Source organism: Vipera berus, assembly GCF_964194415.1.
Source record: "Vipera berus genome assembly, chromosome: 14".
Classification (NCBI taxonomy): Eukaryota; Metazoa; Chordata; class Lepidosauria; order Squamata; family Viperidae; genus Vipera; species Vipera berus.
Genome location: NC_138217.1, coordinates 9,192,968 through 9,211,694, shown reverse-complemented (window position 1 = coordinate 9,211,694; position 18,727 = coordinate 9,192,968). Strand labels below are relative to the sequence as shown.

The window sequence follows — 18,727 nt, the reverse complement described above, 5'->3', positions numbered from 1 at the left end:
GAATTTCAGCCATGGAGTGAATTATACCAGACCTTGAAGGAGGCGACCGGCAAAAGGATCCCTAGGGCATCGCGACGGCGCTTCATACACATCTACAGTATCAATACCGTGCGTTAAAACAAAGCAAAAACACCTTCCAACTTTTAAGATTTCTCTACAGCCTCAGGAGGAACCTGAGATTGTTCCAGATGTTGCTGAACTACAAAAGCTAGCGTCCTCCACCACTGGATAGGCTCTGGAGTCCCACAACAGCTGGAGGTTTCTCATCAACTACGGTAATTCAAGCGCGTGGCATAATGCGATTTATTTCCCATTTTAAGAGAGGAAGAAAAGTCAAGAGAGAAGGTAGAATTATAGGCAGAATAGCCTGATCCCCCATTCTTGGCTTTTCTTGGAATGGATTTTTTGGGGTGGCAGAAAGGGACCCCCTCCCCACTGCCTCAGTGACCCTGATGAAAAGGTAGAACAGCAACCCCTTTGTTTCCAGAGATTCAATTCTGGTCCCGTAAGTGGTCTAAGCTGGTGGTTGGAACGAACGAAATTGAGTCAGCCCCGTCGTGGGAAAAAATTAAGAACTCTGGATTTATTCATTAGAACTTCAATTTACATAATTTCAGACCTTCCTTTTCCATGCTGGCAGAAGGTACAAGTTGTGTGTCATTCTTCTGCTTGGCGTGAGGACCTCCCATCCGTTGGCCAGGGTGAAAGCTTTCCACCTATCTTCTTTCATTGTTGGTCCCATTTATGGTGGCAATCATGAATCGGACGCCTTTGATTGCAATACGATTGTCCCGGAGAGCTCATTCTCATAAATCAATCAAACACCCCATGATTTTGGACTTGGGCCTCGCTCAGCTCAGATAGGGAAGCGACACACTGGAGAACCACAGCTAGGAAGGTGCCACAGATCTATAATGGATTCCTGACTGAGCCTGGCCATTCGCTCAGACAGCTAGGAGGAGCCAGAGAACTGGCCAACCAAACAAGACAAGAGCAGAGGAAGAAATACGCCGGCAACAAGAGAAGAGCCGCCACTGATGGTCGCATCATGGGAAGCATAGACGGTGCGGCCATTAAGAAGCTGTAAAGGACGGAAGTTGTTGATCATTTTCTGCGGTGTCCCAGCTGGACTTTTGAAGTACGTCGTGTCCACAAATATATTCAGCTAAAATAAGGGAAAGAGAAGAAAGAGAAGAGAAGGAGAGCTCTGCAGCCAGTCCAATATCTCCGTACATTTGTCAATTGGTGGTCAGCCATCTTGACAACCCTGAAATGTGGACGATTTTGTTGGAAATGAAAAGACCAGCTTCAAAGGTGAGGATGGGGGCAGTGTGGTTGTTACCTGAGATCTGCTGAGGGGGATCTGCTCTTCAAATACTGTCCAGATGACCGCTTCATTGCAGTCTGGTGTGGTGAGAGATCCTTTGTAGCGGTAATATTTGGACAAGGAAGCTAAGCTGGGGAGAAGATTGCTCAAGGAGAAGGTGGATGCCATGTCAACATATTCTCCTAGGCAAAAGCATAACCATGATTAGTAGTGGAGGAGAAGAAGAAGAAGAAGCAGCTCCATTCTGGATTGGTGCAGGATAAGATGAAAGGAAGTTAACACGGTTGTGTGACAGACACCCAGTACTCATTCAAAGAAAGCACAGAAGATGTGATGTTCTCACCTCAGAACCTCCGAAGGTGTTGAGGGCTTCCAATTGATTTGGCCTCCCCATAGGACCACAGCTCCTCAGGTTACTAAAGGACTCATGACAACAATTTTGAGCTAGGAATTGGGCTCCCCATCCCACTCCACCCCCCACGCCCCAGAAATCTAGAGTATATCTTACTCAATTCAGAAAACCTACTTCAGAACACACATGAGCACCAATAATGATGTGTTTCATGAAAGCAGCTGCATCTTATTCCAGGCTTGAGTAGCTGCAGCTGAAGCCTCCCCACAGCATCCATGCAGTCCGGGGTGGGGGTGGGGTGGGGAGACATAGCTGCTTTAATGAGTCATAGACGGCTGCTTTAATGAGTCATACACAGAAGAAGCATTCATCTTCCGGTGCTCGGATAAGATGCTCACCTGCACGAGAGATGTTTCTCAGGCTGGCAACCACAGTGTTGTAATTAGTGTTATCCGTGTCTGCTACCTGCATGATAACGGGAAGACGTCAGTTCTATAACCTGCAAGGTAGCCAAAGGCAGGAAACGTAGGTGGACATCTATTGTCCTCTACAGAGGACGACCAGTTATTTGAAAGGCTGGTTTTTTCAACTCTGGTTTAAATAACAACAACAACAACAACAACAACAAAACAAGCAGTTCTTGAAGCTCTCCACCCAAGATAGCAGCAGCTGGACATCGCCTTAAAACTGATCCAAAGAATCCTAATCCTTTATTTCTGGAGATTCAATCAAAGAAATGTGGTGTCCTTGGTACTCTCTGACCTTGGTGGTTTGCTTGCAGACATCCTTATCCAGGGAGCAAACCCACATTCCATAGCACTTATGTTGTTATCTAGCTGGGTCGTGAAAGGTCTCCAAGCCCAGAGTGCACCAAGGATCCCACTGTTCAATCCTGAACTTCTATTCTAATCAAAGAAATTCAAAATGAATCATGCTTTTCTGGTTCATGTTGCCCCATTGGAGCTTAGCAGCTAGGATGGAGTAACGAATTTGGGGTGGGGTGGGGGGGAAAACAAACCTGAACATTCTTGTTACAGCCTACAGACTGAAGGAACTGCACCCCCAAGGCTTCACAAGCTCTTAACATACACTTTTTCATGAGAAAACTTTGACATAATGGCAAGTATATTTGTTGAACCGTACCTTGAACAGAAAACTCAGGACCGCGAATCCGTTTGGATGTTGCTTAGCTTCATCGATGGTTTTGCATTTGGTGTTCATGTGTACGATGTGCAGCTGTGAATATAGGAACAGAAGGACCAATAAAGGAACGTTTCTCTATCGTTCAACTTCTTCTCAATTCATTCCTGCCTCCCCATTGTCTTTGTTCCTTAGATAGCCAACATCTCTAGGCCCAAAGGTGCTTTTCCAAGAGGCAACTGCACTTCCTTTGTTTTTAATAATAAATAATAATAATGAAGTTGGAAGGGACCTTGGAGGTCATCTAGTCCAACCCCCTGCTCAGGCAGGAAACCCTATACCACCTCAGACAAATGGCTGTCCAGTCTCTTCTTGAAAACTTCCAGTGTCGGAGCATTCACCGCTTCTGGAGGCAGGTTGTTCCACTGGTTAATTGTTCTAACTGTCAGGAAATTTCTCTAGGTTGCTTCTCTCCTTGATTAGTTTCCATCCGTTGCTTCTTCTCCTGCCTTCGGGCGCTTTGGAGAATAGCTTGACTCCCTCTTCTTTGGGGCAGCCCCTGAGATACTGGAACACTGCTATCATGTCACCCCTCGTCCTTCTCTTCGTTAAACTAGACATACCCATTTCCAGCAACCTTGAAGTCCTTGAAGACGTTTAGCTTCTCATCCAAGAAGCTTCTTGAGTTCTGAAGAAGTTCTGAAGGACGGAAGTTCTGAAAAACCGAAGGAGCTTCTTGGATGAGAAGCGAAACGTCTTCCAGGAAAAACCAAGGAAGTCCAGTTGCCTCTTGAAGAAACACCTTTGGGGCAACCATGACTACACACACAATGTCTGCAAAGAGCTTCCATTTCCCCCCCCCCTCTCTGAAAATTATTTCCATGTTTGCAAAGTTCATAATTTTCATACAGAAGCCTTCATCAACCACTGCAGGAAGAGATAAGCTGTTTTGTCTATCTTGTCACTGGGACTTCCAAAAGCAGGAGGAAAAGAAAAGATTTTGAGTTGTTTTTCCAGGTTTTTCACCATATTTGGGGGCAATTCCTTAATTCCTTAATAGAACATGTTAATGTCCTGTGTCTTTGTCCTCTTTCCTGCTGACATCTATGGGAGGGGAATATTTCCTGAATGATTGATAGGACTATCTTTACATGCCATAACATGCTGAGGACTTTAAGAGGGCTTCACACACACACACACACACACACACACACACACACACACTCTAAAAATTCTGCTTTGTCATTTAGTAAATTTAATATCTGAAGGCCAGATATTAAATTTACTAAAATGGTAGGTTTTTTGTGACTTTGTGACACAGAAGACTGTGTGTCTGAATATTCCCAAGTTTTATGGTTTTAAGACATGGTCAGGCCTTTATTTCTAGATGGACCTAAAGCAGATCAACTGCACACACATATGCCAAGCCGTTCAAAGATAAATAAACACTAACATCCCCAAACAAAACAACAGCCCATATTGTGGGTTTAATAACAGTCTAATTTTATAGTTCTCAAGACGATGCCATGGTTAAGGGGTTGTAGCCATATTAATACCACGATATTGGATTGAAGTCCTCCTTGGTGCTCGAGTCTAAAGGGATGCAATGGGGAAAGTAATGGATGCATTTGACCAAATAAAGTTGAACTGGAACAGCTGCCCCGTTCACAACTATCAAAGGAGGGCAAGGCAAAGACGCCATGAAATTTGAAAGCCGGTCGTGCTGATGTGTCGATGGTGAACGGAGAGGGGGCAATCCCTGAACTCTGAAAAATGGTCATTTGAAACTTCTGAAAAGCAATAACATCCCCGCCAGTTCTCCAGCAAATCACTGGATGGTTAAACTACATGAAATGAAATGACAGAGGAGGGCTCAAGATCAACCTCAGCTGCTCAAAAGCTCTTTTGATGTCTACCGCCAGGATGAAGAGTTGGATTGTGTTTAGTCAAGTAGACCAAATGGGGGGGGGGCTCTCAGGCGGGCCTTAATTAATAGCTACTTTCTTTGAAAAACAGAGAAGTCATTTGGGGTTGCTGATTGTTCCCTTTGAACAAGCATCCCGGAGAAGTTTACACCCCCAGTCCCCCCCCCACTTTGCACATTTAAAAAACAAAAGGACTAAGCAGTTCTTGGAACGGGCCTGATTAAAACTGTGCTGAGGACCTTTTTTTTTTTCTTTTTCTTCATTGTGAGTAAAATGGACTGGCCTGTGCAGACCCACAACCATCATCTCAGAAAGAAGAAGAAAAAAAATGCTGATGTTCTGTCAATCAAAGTAGATAAGAGGAGATAGATAGAAGATAGAAAGATAGAAAGATGGATGGATAGGTAAGGAGAGAGAGAGAGAGAGAGAGAGAGAGAGAGAGAGAGAGAGAGAGAGAGAGAGAGAGAGAGAGAGAGAGAGAGAGATGATGGATAGATAGATAGATAGATAGATAGATAGATAGAGAGAGAGAGAGAGAGAGAGAGAGATAGAGAGATAGAGAGATAGAGAGAGAGAGAGAGAGAGAGATAGAGAGAGAGAGAGAGAGAGAGAGAGAGAGAGAGAGAGAGAGAGAGAGAGAGAGAGAGAGAGAGAGAGAGAGATAGATAGATAGATGATGGATAGATAGATAGATAGATAGATAGATAGATAGATAGATAGATAGATAGATAATGGATGGATGGAGAGAGAGAGAGATGGGTGGAACAATAGATGATAGATAGCTATAAACATTTATTCACCAGTTTTCTAAATGTACTTTGCACTACGTTTGTACAACCATAAACAGCACAGTATATACTTCTCCTCCTCCTCCTCCATCCCTTGCTTTCTCCCTCCCTCCCTCCCCCCCTCTCTCTCTCCAGCTTTCTTCCCTATCCATCTGATGACCATCCAAAAAATAACCCATGTCATACCAGGTGCTCTTCAGCGTAGTTTCAGCGGCACCCTGAACCTGCTAACAAAGCCCAATGCTTAACTTACTTCCATGGGGTACTGTATCCCATCCATGTAGTGTTCTGAGCCATTCCTCTTGAGGTCCCCCCAATGGAAGTGGAACTGCAAGGCCCGGTAGGTGTCCCTCAGGCCCCCTCTGGTGATGTTGATTTGTTCGGCAGCAGACGCTCCATCCAAGATCATTTTGACTAGAGGGAAAGTCAACTTGTAAACACAGTTTCGGAGACCAAAAAAAAGGACCAGTCTACTGAGTTGGGAGCTAACCAGGCTTCCTCACCCCTACCAGCCTTCTGAGAGAGGAAAAAAAAATATTAGAGGAGCTATAAGTCAAGAAATCTGGGTTTGGGTTCAAGATTGGGACGACCCCTGCGGAGGAAATCCCAACCTCACCGGCCCACCTTCATCGCCATTGTTCAAGAGTCTCCATCTGCCTGGAGGCGCCTGGTCATAGCCTTCAAACAGAATTTCATCCAGGCTCCGGTCCCGCCGCACTTTTCTTCGATCGATGTTAATGGGAGACTGGTTCTGTCCCCCACATCCGGACGTGATCTCCTTCCAGTGAGAAGGGCCTAAAGAGAGCAGAAGAACATTGCGGAGAAAAGGACTTTGCGCATGGTGCCTGAGAGTAGCCGGCCTCGATTTTTTTTAAAAAAAAATTATATCCAGCCTTGATTATTTTTAGAAATAATTCAAGGTGGTGAACATACCTAATACTCCCCCCCTTTTTTTCTTCTATTTCTCCCACAACAGCCCTGCGAGGTTGGTTGGGATGAGAATGAATAAGAATGAGACTGGCCCAAGGTCACCCAGCCAGCTTTCATGCCTAAGGCAGGACTAGAACTCACCGTCTCCTGGTGATTGTCCCAAAGTCACCCAGCCAGCTTTCATGCCTAAGGCAGGACTAAAAAAATTACTAATAATTTTTAAAAAAATCAAACAAGGAAGCCACCGTCTCCGAGACTTTTTTTTCCCCAAAAAAGCTTCTGGGTTCCAAATAGATTCTAGATAAAATAAGAAGATGCCACTATGAGTCAGACTTTTGTTTAGATGTCAACCCATCTGGCTAGGGAAAAAATAGTGAAGATATAGAAAGAAAGCCAGTTTGGTGGAGTTGGACCCCCACAAGGAACGATAGAAGGGTGCTGTCTGGTTTATGACTCCGGGTATGGATGTTTTAAGGGTGTGTCCGCACATCTGGCACCCACTGACGGTGGGAAAGATGGGAGTTTTTGTTCTTCATAAAATATGAACTTTTCTTTAAAAGTAGAATATTCTCAGTAGCTCAGCAGCCTCACTGACACTGGAACAGCATTAAAAGTATGAGCTTCTGATAGGTATACATAATTTTAAAAAGTGAAGATGGAGGAGGACGAGGAAGAGGAGGAGGAGGAGGAAGGGGAAGATGGAATGAGGAGCTGAAATAAGCACAGAATAGTTGCACTGTTCATTTCTGAGACTAAAGTATCTTCTGATTGAAACACAAATAGAAAGCAAAATTAGAGTTTGATTCGCACCATCCCTAGTTAAATATAAAACCTAAATATAAAGCCTCTCCCCAAGAATCACTAAGCGTGGTCTCTCAGCTACTTGTTTCATATTGTACTGGTAAGAATATCTCGCAGTGTCTCCCATTACGTCACACCAAACTTCTCAACCTGTTTTCCCTCCAGATGCATTGGGACTACTACTTCCATTAGCCACGCTAGCTGAGAGTCGTAGGAGATGCATTCTTATTTTTATTTATTTATTTTAATTATTTTAATTTATTTATTTTAATTATTGCATCTGAAGGTACCCTTTTGGGGAAATGCATCTCAGACTAAAAGACCAAAAATCTTTCCAAGGAGTATCTTCAGAAATCTGTCTCCAGTACTCACCACATTTAGGGTCCTGGGAATCGTAGCACCAAAGGCCTGGAAAAGTAGGGGATGGAGGGTGGAGAAGACAAAATTTGTATTAGCAAAAATAGAAAAATAAGAACTAATAAAGAATGAACTCTGGTAGTGTGGTCCCATAGATGCTTTCTCAAAAGGCAACTGGACTTTTCGTTTTTCCTTGAAGGTGTTTTGCTTCTCATCCAAGAAGCTTCTTCGGTTCTGATCGAATGGTGGAGAATGGAAGGATTTGTATTCCTCGCAAATCCTTCCATTCTCCACCACTCAGCCAGAACCGAAGAAGCTTCTTGGATGAGAAGCCAAATGTCTTCAAGGAAAAACAAAAGTCCAGTTGCCTTTTGAGAAAGCATCTATGGGACCACCGTGACCTGGATGACATTTAACCCTAGTGGTAGCACTAAAAATCTCAATCCAGTTAAAGCAGCACAGGAGGAAAAAAAAGATTTTGATGGAGATTGTCTTTTGGAATAGAATAGAGCTGGGAGGGACCTTGGAGGTCTCCTATTCCAGCCCCCTGTCTAAGCGGGAGAACCTATGCCATCTCAGACAAGTGACTGTCTAGCCTCTTCTTAAAAATCTCCACGATTTCTGGTGGCAAGCTGTTCCATTGGTTAACTGTCCTCCCTGTCAGGAAGTTTCTCCTTGATTCCAGGTTGCTTCTCTCCTTGATTAGTTTCCATCTGTTAATTCTTGTCCTGCCCTCATGGTGCTTTGGAGAATAACGTGACCCCCTCTTCTTTGTGGCAGCCCCTCAAATACTGGGGTACTGCTATCCTGTCTCCCCTATTTCTTCTCTTCTTTAGACTAGCCAAACCCAAGTCCCGCAGCTGTTCTTCGTAAAAAGTCTGACTGTCCGATCAATAATAATAATAATAATAATAATAATAATAATAAGAAGAAGAAGAAGAAGAAGAAGAAGAAGAAGAAGAAGAAATTGGAAGGGACCTTGGAGGTCATCTAGTCCAACCCCCTGCTCAGGCAGGAAACCCTATACCATTTCAGGCAAATGGCTGTCCAGTCTCTTCTTAAAAACCTCCAGTGTTGGAGCATTCACCGCCTCTGGAGGCAGGTTGTTCCACTGGTTAGTTGTTCTCACTGTCAGGAAGTTTCTCCTTAGTTCTAGGTTGCTTCTCTCCTTGACTAGTTTCCATCCGTTGCTTCTTGTCCTGCTTTCAGGTGCTTTGGAGAATAGCTTGACTCCCTCTTCTTTGGGGCAGCCCCTGAGATATTGGAACACTGCTATCATGTCACCCCTCACCCTTCTCTTCATTAAACTACACATACCCAATTCCAGCAACCGTTCCCTATATGTTTTAGCCTCCAGTCTCCCAATCATCTTTGTTGCTCTTCTCTGTACTCTTTCTAGAGTCTCGACATCTTTTTTACATCGTGGTGACCAAAACTGGATGCTGTATTCCAGGTGTGGCTATCTTCTTCCTGCTCCTTATACTCCAGTTAATTATGGAGGTGTCTGCCTGAGCCACTTCCAAATGAACGGTTGCGGGAACTGGGTGTGTCTCGTCTAACTAGATATGATAGTGGTCTTCCAATATTTGAGGAACTGCCACAGAAATGAGGGAGTCAACTTATTTGCCAAAGCATCAGAGAGCAGGACAAGAAATGACGGGTGGAAACCTATCAAGAAGAGAAGCAACCTAGAATTAAGGAGAAACTTCCTGACAGTGAGAACAATTAATCAGTGGAATGGATTGCCTTCAGACGTTGTGGGTGCTCCAAAACTGGAGGCTTTTAAGAAGAGACTGGATCCCCATTTGTTCCGGCTTCAACAAAGCAGGGGGTTGGACTAGAAGACCTCCAAGGTCCCTCCCGAGCCTATTATTCTGCCTTCTAAATTCCTACTGTAACCATTAGTCGACACCCTTATCTCTCCTTGTACGCTTCCACCCATTCCAAATATTACTCAGAGCTCTCCATCCCTCCGTTTCGTAGCAGAACAGAAGGACCAAGAAGTCTCGTTTCATTTTTAGCCGAGCAAAAGTCAAGAAGAGTTGGGTCTCGCTTCTCGTCCCAATCTCCCTCCCCCAGCTAAGACTTAAAGTTGGGTTGCAGAAGAGAGAAGCAGAGATCAATTTCTTTTAAGAAACAAAAATAAAAAAATAAACCCTCCAAAGAAAACAACAACCCGTGTCCATCCCTCACGCTTTAGGGACAGAGGTTCCTTCCAGTTGTCTCTCTGACAATCACGTCTGATTTAGCTTTATTGCTCCCAAGCCAAAATCATCAGGAAGAGAGCTGGGCAATCAATGGCGCAAATGGAAAAACTAACGTCAGGAACTTTTAACTGAGCTGAGCTCGTTTTAAAAATATATATATATATCGGACTTTTCTCTCTTGATTGACCAGTTGTGAGCTAGAAGGTTTGGAGAGAAGCTCAGAGGAAAAACACGGCAGGTAACCATCAAGAAGGTGCATCTGGAAAGCAGTGTTCGATATTCCTCCACCCCCACCTCCAATTTAGGACATTCTTCCTTTTAGAAAATAATATTTCTAGCTCAGGATTGGGGTCCTTGGTGCTCTCTGAGCTCAATGGTCTTCTTGCAGACGTTTCATTACCAAACTAGGCAACATCATCAGTGCTAGAAGGGAGTGGAATTTATGGAGAGGAGGAGGGAGGGAGGGAGGGAGGGAGGGAGGAAGGGAGGAAGGAAGGAAGGAAGGAAGGAAGGAAGGAAGGAAGGAAGGAAGGAAGGAAGGAAGGAAGGAAGGAAGGGAGGGAGGGACTGACTATGGGGTCCTAGGTACTCTCTGAGCTTGTTTGTTTCTTGCAGACATTTCATGACCCAACTAGGTAACATCATCAGTGCTAGAAGGGAGTGGGGTTTGTGGAGAGGAGGAGGAGGAGGAGGAGGAGGAGGAGGAGGAGGAGGAGGAGAAGGAGGAGGAGGAGGAGGAGGAAGACTCTGGGATCCTTGGTGCTCTCTGAGCTTGGTGGTTTTCTTGCAGACGTTTCATTACCTAGCTAGGTAACATCATCAGAACTAGAAAGGGATTTAGGGAGAAGAGGTGGGAGGGAAGAAGGAAGGAAGGAAGGAAGGAAGGAAGGAAGGAAGGAAGGACGGACGGACTATGGGGTCCTTGGTGCTCTATGAGCTGGGTGGTTTTCTTGCAGACGTTTCCTTACCGAACTAGGTAACATCATCAGTGGTAAACATCTGCAAGAAAACCACCAAACTCAAGAGAGCACCAAGTACCCTACTTTCTTTTTAAATGATGGTTGGGGTTTTTTTTGGGGGGGGGTTTCTAATCATTCAACCCAGAGCAATGCAAACCTTGGACAAAACTGGAGCCAGAAGTTAATCTGATCTGATTTCTCATCATACTTAGTTAGAAGGGTGTAATTCATTTGTATCCTGCCTTTATTATTTTTAGAAATAAGGCAAGTCAACGGACATATCCGACACACCTAGCAGGCCTCCAAGGTCCCTTCCCACTCTGTTATTCTGCTAAAAAAAATTTTTTTGTTGTAGATGCCGTCTTGATTTAAAGATCGTTATTTTCTTGGCCATGAGCTGAAACCCCAAAATCAGTGAAGCCCTGAAGACCACAACCTTCTGTTTCCCTAAAAAAAATCAAAGTCTTTCGAAAACTTTTAAAAATGCTTTTGATCTCTTCCCCAGCCTTTTAAATTACTGACCAAAGGCTCTACCTTTTTCCTTTAGTCTGACCTCTCTGTTGCTCTTAAAAAGAGAGAGAGAGAAAGCTTTTTATTTTTTATCTTCGGTCTATTAATAATAGATCTAAAAGGTTTTTTTTTATCATGCATCGACAGCGGTCTCTCACTGAACTATGCCACATTCAATATTAGCTCTTCTCCTCTAATTAACCCTGGAATCTGCTCGTATTTATTTTTATAACATCCCCATTGCAAGCTGATTGACTTCTCACCCATCCTGCAAATCTTCTCAGCACAGGCAATCCTTGACTTACCGTCACAAATGAGCCCCCCCCCCCCAGTTTTCATGGCTAAGCAAGGCAGTTGCTGTGCATTTTGCCCCATTTTAGTATTAGGGTCTCCTGTTTGAGCAGGGGGTTGGACTAGAAGACCTCCAAGGTCCCTTCCAAATCTGTCATTCTGTATTCTGTACAGCAGAATGCAGCAAAACAAGGATGGAAAAAGTCTTGAATGTATTTGGGTCAGTGTAAAAGGAGAATAGAATAGAATAGAATAGAATAGAATAGAATAGAATAGAATAGAATAGAATAGAATAGAATAGAATAGAATAGAATAGAATAGAATAGAATAGAATAGAATAGAATAGAATAGAATAGAATAGAATAGAATAGAATAGAATAGAATAGAATAGAATAACAGAAAGAATAAAATTAGAATAGATTAGAATAGAATAGAATAGAATAGAATAACAGAAAGAATAAAATTAGAATAGAATAGAATAGAATAGAATAGAATAGAATAGAATAGAATAGAATAGAATAGAATAGAATAGAATAGAATAGAATAGAATAGAATAGAATAGAATAGAATAGCTCTCAAAGGGTCACTACCTCCAATATACACTACCGTACATAAATATGACCAAAAAAATGGCATTGCCCTAGATCAGGGGTAGGCAACCTTGGCTCTTTTATGACTGGTGGACTTCAACTCCCAGAATTCCTGAGCCAGCATGCCTGGCTCAGGAATTCTGGGAGTTGAAGTCCACGAGTCATAAAAGAGCCAAGGTTGCGTACCCCTGCCCTAGCTGTACATTACAGGCCACCCAACCAAACAGAAGAAATAGACGAAGGTTTTGCTAGTCAAGTCAACTACGGTAGGTAGGAAACATACCACAACAGTCATCGGGGGACCTTAACAACCCTGACATCAAGTGGGAGACAAACTTTGCACCTAATGGAAGATCAAACAGATTCTTGACAAACCTAACAGACAACTTTGTCTCCCAAAAAGTAGAGAAGGGAACTAGACGGTCAGCTCTCCTGGGCTTAATTCTCACTAATGGAGATGAAATGATAGAGGGGAGGGGGGGGGTTGAAGTTACAGGAACCATGGGGGAAGAGAGTGACCATGCAATATTGTGCAAGCATTTTTTTTAAAAAAATAAATAATGTTTTTGTTTCAAATGATTCACTGAATGTTTTATCCCCCAGCTAGAATTACCAGCCAGGTTTGTAAGGAGCGAAGAGCACCATCTAGCGAACGTGGCATCCGTTTCCTATGCTTCTTTTAAGGAGCCAGAAGATAGGGGGGTGGAAATTCAATTTAATTCCTCACCTGCTCACTTCCCCCATTTTGTACTGGGCGAAAGAAAGAAAGAAAGAAAGAAAAAAAGAAAGAAAGAGAGAGAGAGAGAGAGAGAGAGAGAGAGAGAGAGAGAGAGAGAGAGAGAGAGAAAGAAAGAAAGAAAGAAAGAAAGAAAGAAAGAAAGAAAGAAAGAAAGAAAGAAAGAAAGAAAGAAAGAAAGAAAGAAAGAAAGAAAGAAAGAAAGAAAGAAAGAAAGAAAGAAAGAAAGAAAATAATCAAAGACCAACTCTATTGAAGAAGCCAGTTGCAGCAAACCTGGATGTGGAAAGCAATCACATATGCTAATTTCAAGGAGGCTTCTTTTTCTGTAGCCGATTCCCAGAGAGTGGGAATTTCCCCACTCAAGCCCATTCCTTGTAGGAAAGTTGGAAAGAGGTTTTTCCAATCACTTCCTTTTCAAATCAGCCTCCCGTAAAGCTTGCTTAAGCCTCCCCATTTGGCCACCTCCCCAAAGAGGTTGCAGTCAACAATTCTCCTTCCTCTGAAACCAGATGCAACCTGTCCTTTGCTTGTATTTTAGCCCACCGTGCTAACTTTCTGCATTGACTTGCTTTGCTTTGCATTCTTACGGGAGGGAGAGAGAGGGGGGAGAAGAAGAGAAAGAGAGAGAGAGAGAGAGAGGAAGAGAGAGAGAGAGAGAGAGAAAAGGTGAAAGAAAGTGAAAAGGGTGAGAAAAGAAAAAGATTTAAAAAGAGAAAGACTGGAATGGAGAGAGCAAGAGAGACAGAGTGAGGGAGAGAAAAAGGAGAAGAGAGAAGAAAGAGCAAGAGAGAAAGTGAGTGAGTGAGTGAGAAGCAAACAGAGAAAGGAGAAAAGGACAAGGAGAGAGAGAGAGAGAGAGAATCTCCTCTGAGTAATAACCCTATTCGACTTGGCAGTAAGCAAATATGCTTTGCAGTCAAAAGCCAAGAGCCATCAGCTTGAACTGTGGCAAGCTAAGATTGCCGCATTCATTTATCTCTCGACTTTCCTGGCAACTCAGGAGCGCAGAGGTGAGGTGTCCAAACCTCGTGGCATGGAGAAGATGACTCAGAGACAATTCAAAACTTGCAAAGGTCCAGTGGAGTGATCAGAGCGCCATGTTGATCTAATGGTTAAGGCATTAGACTGGAAAGCAGGAGACAGCGAGTCCTCATCCCACCTCAGGCATGAAAGCTGGCTGGGGGACTCTGGGCCAGTCACCAGGAGACGGTGAGTTCTAGTCCCACCTTAGGCACGACTCTGGGCCAATCACCGGGAGATGGTGAGTTCTAGTCCCGCCTTAGGCACAACTTTGGGCCAATCGTCAGGAGACAATGAGTTGTAGTCCTGCCTTGAGCATGAAAGCCAGATAGATGACTTTGGGCCAATCACCAGGAGACAGTGAGTTCTAGTCCCGACTTTGGGCCAATCACCGGGAGACGGTGAGTTCTAGTCCCGCCTTAGGCACAACTTTGGGCCAATCGTCAGGAGACAATGAGTTGTAGTCCTGCCTTGAGCATGAAAGCTAGATAGATGACTTTGGGCCAATCACCAGGAGACAGTGAGTTCTAGTCCCGACTTTGGGCCAATCAGCAGGAGACTGGGAGTTCTAGTCCCGCCTTAGGCACAACTTTGGGCCAATCATCAGGAGACAATGAGTTATAGTCCTGCCTTGAGCATGAAAGCCAGAGAGATGACTTTGGGCCAATCAGCAGGAGACTGGGAGTTCTAGTCCTGCCTTGGGCATGAAAGCCAGCTGGGTGACTTTGGGCCAGTTACTCTCTCCCAGTCCATGACTGGTTGAAGAGAGGATCCACCACTCAACTAAGACTTTTCTCAAGAAGCGTAACCCCAGGATCAAAGATAACAAGAGGTGAACTAGCCCGCCCACCAGGAAATCTAAACTGGAAACCAGCTAAAGTATCAACACCTGAGTCAAAAATTACAGAATGAAGGGTAGTCCTTGACTTATAACCACAAGTGAGCCCAAAACGTATATTGACGAAAATTTGTTAAGTGAGTTCTGCCCCATTTTACGATTTCTCTCGCCACATTTCCTAAGTGAATCGCTGCAGTTGTTAAATTAAGAACACGGTTGTTAAAGGAATCTGGTTTCTCCATGGACTTCGCTTGCCAGGAGGTCGCAAGAGGGGATCCCCATGACCCTGGGTCACTGCAACAGTCATAAATGTGAGTCAGTTGCTGAATGTTGATTACCTGTGACCATGGGGATGCTGCAACGGGCGTTAAGGGTGGGAAATGGTCATGAGTTCCCTGGTAACTTTGAGCGGTTGCTAAATGAACCACCGTTAGGTCGAGGACTACCTGCAATTCATTTTTGTAAATCTAGTCCCACTGACCTCCATAGCTGAGATTGGTTTAATATACATTGGTTTTGTAATTATTGCATTGTTACCTTGATTATTGCAGGTGTTAAATAGTAGAGATAACACTAAAGTATGACACCAGAGAAGAAGTTAAGAGTTTGGGGCGAGGGGGGGAATGGCTTCTAAGTCGAAGCCGTTTTTCCTAGATTCCTATCAACCACCTCCTTAAAACCAGTTCAAGTTAGTTCAGCTCTGGCGAGACGGCTCTTCGCTGCCAGAAGATAGACCCTTTTTCTCATTTTTGTCAAGCCGGAGTTTGGATTTGTTGATTTCACGAAGCTGAGCCCAATCTCCACTTTTGGTATTTCAGAAAAGGGGGGAGAAAAGAAAAGAAAAGAAAAGAAAAGAAAAGAAAAGAAAAGAAAGAATTTCAACTGGTAGGACAGGGGTGTCAAACTCAATTTCATTGAGGGCCGCATCAGCACTGCGGTTACCCTCAGGGGGCCGGGTGGGTATGGCCAGGGTGGGCGTGGCCTACTGGGTGGGCGTGGCTAGAGTGCGTATGGCCTACTGGGTGGGCGTGGCCAGCTCTACACCGTTCGCATCAAGGGTGCCTATGGGGGCCTGGGCAGGAGTGGGGCAGATCTGGGGGTCTCTGGCAGGAGGAGGGTCTCTGGGCCAGGGCCAAGGCAGTGGGGGCCGTTCCCTCACTGTTTCCAGGATGGCTTCGGGGGCCGCGTGAAACCACTTCGCGGGCCGAATCCGGGCCCCGGGCCTTGTGTTTGACATTTCTGTGCTAGGATGAACTCTCAGCGCTTCCAAAGGCTGAGGTGGAAAGAGGACAAATGCGGAGATGTCTTGAAAAGTTACAGCTTTCCATGCAGCCCTGGAGGAGCCGACACAATGCGCTCGCGACACCTCTCCCATGTTTAAAACCCCCAATAGAAAGAGATTTTTCCCCCCATGCCTACTGAAGATTATTCTAGTAAGAAATACAGAATAGGAACGGAGTTGGAAGGGACCTTGGAGGTCTTCTAGTCCCACCCCCTGCTCAAGCAGGAGACCCTATGCCACTTCAGACCAATAGTTGTCCAACCTCTTCTTGAAAACCTCCAGTATTGGAGCATTCTCAACTTCTGGAGGGCATGTTCTTCCACTGGTTGATTGTTCTAACCATCATGAAATTCCGCCTTAGTTCTAGATTGCTTCTCCTCTCTTGGATCTCCATCGGCTGCTTCTCGTCCTGCTGTCAGAGGCTTTGGAGAATAGGTCAACCCCCTCTTCTTGGTGACGGCCCCTCAAACCTGTGACAGCCTCTCTTAAAGGAGAAGAGTTTTTGGCCCAAAGATCTTCTCCACACTTCCCTTGAATGTCCCTAAGCTGCTTTTTCAGGAGGAAACCGGTGGGGTAATGGAAGGATCGTCCCCAGCCTCCAGTCAAGAGCTGAAGAAGCTTCTTGGATGGGAAACGAAATGTCTTCAAAGAAAAAAAACCAAGGAAGTCCAGTTGCCTCCTGGAAAAAAAACACCTTTGGGACCACCCTGACCTTGGATGGCGGAGGATCTCCACAGACATGCCCCTGAATAGAACTGACATCAGTTGAGGAGGACACCGGGGGCTGGATCTCCAACTGACAGCTGTCACGGAATGAGGCAAACAAGAGACAAAAGTGGGGAGGCTCCACGCGGGAGAGAGCTAAATCCAGGAACGTTGACCTTTGTGCCATGACCTTCTCCCAGGAACCAACAAGTGTTTTAAGAGCCAGCCGATCCAAGCGGAGAGAAAAGGGCAAGGTTAAAGATAGACCAAGATCTCCTCCTCAAGCAGAGCGCAGCCAAGAGTTCCAAGCTCACAATGGCTTAAGCTAAGCAGCACCCAAATAATGATTTACCCATCCCCAAATTTTTGTCGGTGAAAAAAGAAAAAAAAGGCTTTCTCCTTCGGGACTTGATTCCTACACTCAAAGGATTCTCTTCCAAGTGTATTTGGGGCGAACTCTGTTTGGACAGAGTCTTGCGGTTCAGACTCGGGGGTGGTGGGGGGGGAGAAAAAAAAAGGATCCCATAAATTTGTCCACCCGCAGCAGACTCACCCAATTATCCCCTCCCCAAACCCTGAGGCTGCCCCCACCACCCCGACAGAGGAAGGGATTCCATCCTTCAAACTCACCTGTTGTCTCCGCATGGACCATCCAAGAAAAAGCCAAGAAAGTTATCCCCAGAAGCTCTGACATTTTCCTCCCGAGCATGAGAGACCTCAGGGGGAAAAAAAACTCTGCCTGAAATTCCAGATGGGGAGACACCTCACCCCCCCACCCGGGATTCCAGATGGGGAGACTCCAGCAAACAGGCAGGCAGGCAGGCAGGCAGGCAGGCGGGCGTCCTTGGTTCTTGGCTGCCACCTCGGAAAACCCCAAGGGAACGTCGTGGAGGGCTTGCTCCTCAGAGGGATGTGTCCTTAAGAGTCGTGTTCCCCCCACCTTGACAGGGATGGAGGTGGTTCCCTCGGCCTCTGCCGCTGTCAAAAAAAAAACGCACGGATCCGGAGGTTCAGCCTGGCTGGTGGCTGTTAAATATTCATCAGAAGGAGATCCGTGGCTGAGGCTCTTTTTTTAACTCCTTGTCTCCTGAGAAGGGGGCAGAGAGAGAGAGAGGAGAGCAAAGCTTAAAAAAAAAGATGGTGGGAATGACACAGGCCCTATTTATAGGGGAGGGAACCCTAAGAGGATCCAACAGAGGACACCCCAACATCTGGAGTGTGTGTGTGGGGGGGAATTCCTTAGGAGCTGCTGCTGCTTGCTGGACCGTGGATTTCAAGGGATGGAAAAGGGATGTGAACCAAGATTGCATCAAGGTGGGATGCGGGGAGAAAATGGGGAGGGTGGGCATAAATGTTCTCTCCTCTCTCTCTCTCTCTCTCTCTCTCTCTCTCTCTCTCTCTCTCTCTCTCTCACACACACACACACACACACACACACACACACACACAAACACACTTACTTCAGCCTCTCGGCCTTAAAAATATACAAGTTTTTTTTTTAAAAAAAATCTTATTTATTTATATCCTGCCTGCATTATTTCTCTAAATATCTCGAGGCGGCAAACGTATCCAACACAACGTCCTCCTCTTTTCCCCACAACAGTCCTGTGAGGTGGGCTGGGCTGAGATAGTCACCCAGCCAGCGTTCACTCCTAAGGTGGGACTAGAACTCACTGTCTCCTGGTGATTGGCCCAAAGGCACCCAGCTGGCTTTCACGCCTAAGTCGGGACTAGAACTCACCGCCTCCTGGTGATTGGCCCAAGGGCACCCAGCCAGGACTAGTACTCACACTCTCTTGCAGAATGCAAGAGAATGTAGCCTTTTGCTGTATATAGAGGCAGTTTGGTGTAGGGATGAAGGCACCAGGCTAGAAACCAGGAGACGGTGAATTCTAGTGCCAGCTTAGGTAGAAAAGCTGGCTGGGTGCCTTTGGGTCAATCACCAGGTGATGGTGAGTTCTAGTTC

The 18,727-nt window shown here is 45.2% G+C and overlaps 1 protein-coding gene across 1 annotated transcript; it reads right to left on the bottom strand.

Annotated features, from left to right (window-relative positions):
* Positions 1 to 624: 624 nt before the first annotated feature.
* On the bottom strand, positions 625 to 17,722 carry LOC308674353 (carbonic anhydrase 15-like). Its single transcript, XM_081338751.1, has 8 exons — positions 17,392 to 17,722; positions 7,636 to 7,671; positions 6,157 to 6,327; positions 5,786 to 5,946; positions 2,823 to 2,915; positions 2,078 to 2,144; positions 1,343 to 1,509; positions 625 to 1,165 (listed from the first exon to the last, which is right to left on the bottom strand). The coding sequence occupies exons 1-8, from the start codon at positions 17,468 to 17,470 to the stop codon at positions 953 to 955; spliced, it is 987 nt and encodes a 328-aa protein (XP_081194877.1). The 5' UTR covers positions 17,471 to 17,722; the 3' UTR covers positions 625 to 952.
* Between the last annotated feature and the right edge of the window lie 1,005 nt (positions 17,723 to 18,727).

Coding starts and splice junctions, on each gene's coding strand:
- LOC308674353 (XM_081338751.1), bottom strand. CDS start 17,470: ATGCTCGGGAGGAAAATGTCAGAGCTTCTGGGGATAACTTTCTTGGCT. Junction 7,672..17,391: donor GGTCCATGCGGAGACAACAG/GTGAGTTTGAAG, acceptor CTACTTTTCCAG/GCCTTTGGTGCTACGATTCC. Junction 6,328..7,635: donor TTCCCAGGACCCTAAATGTG/GTGAGTACTGGA, acceptor TGCTCTCTTTAG/GCCCTTCTCACTGGAAGGAG.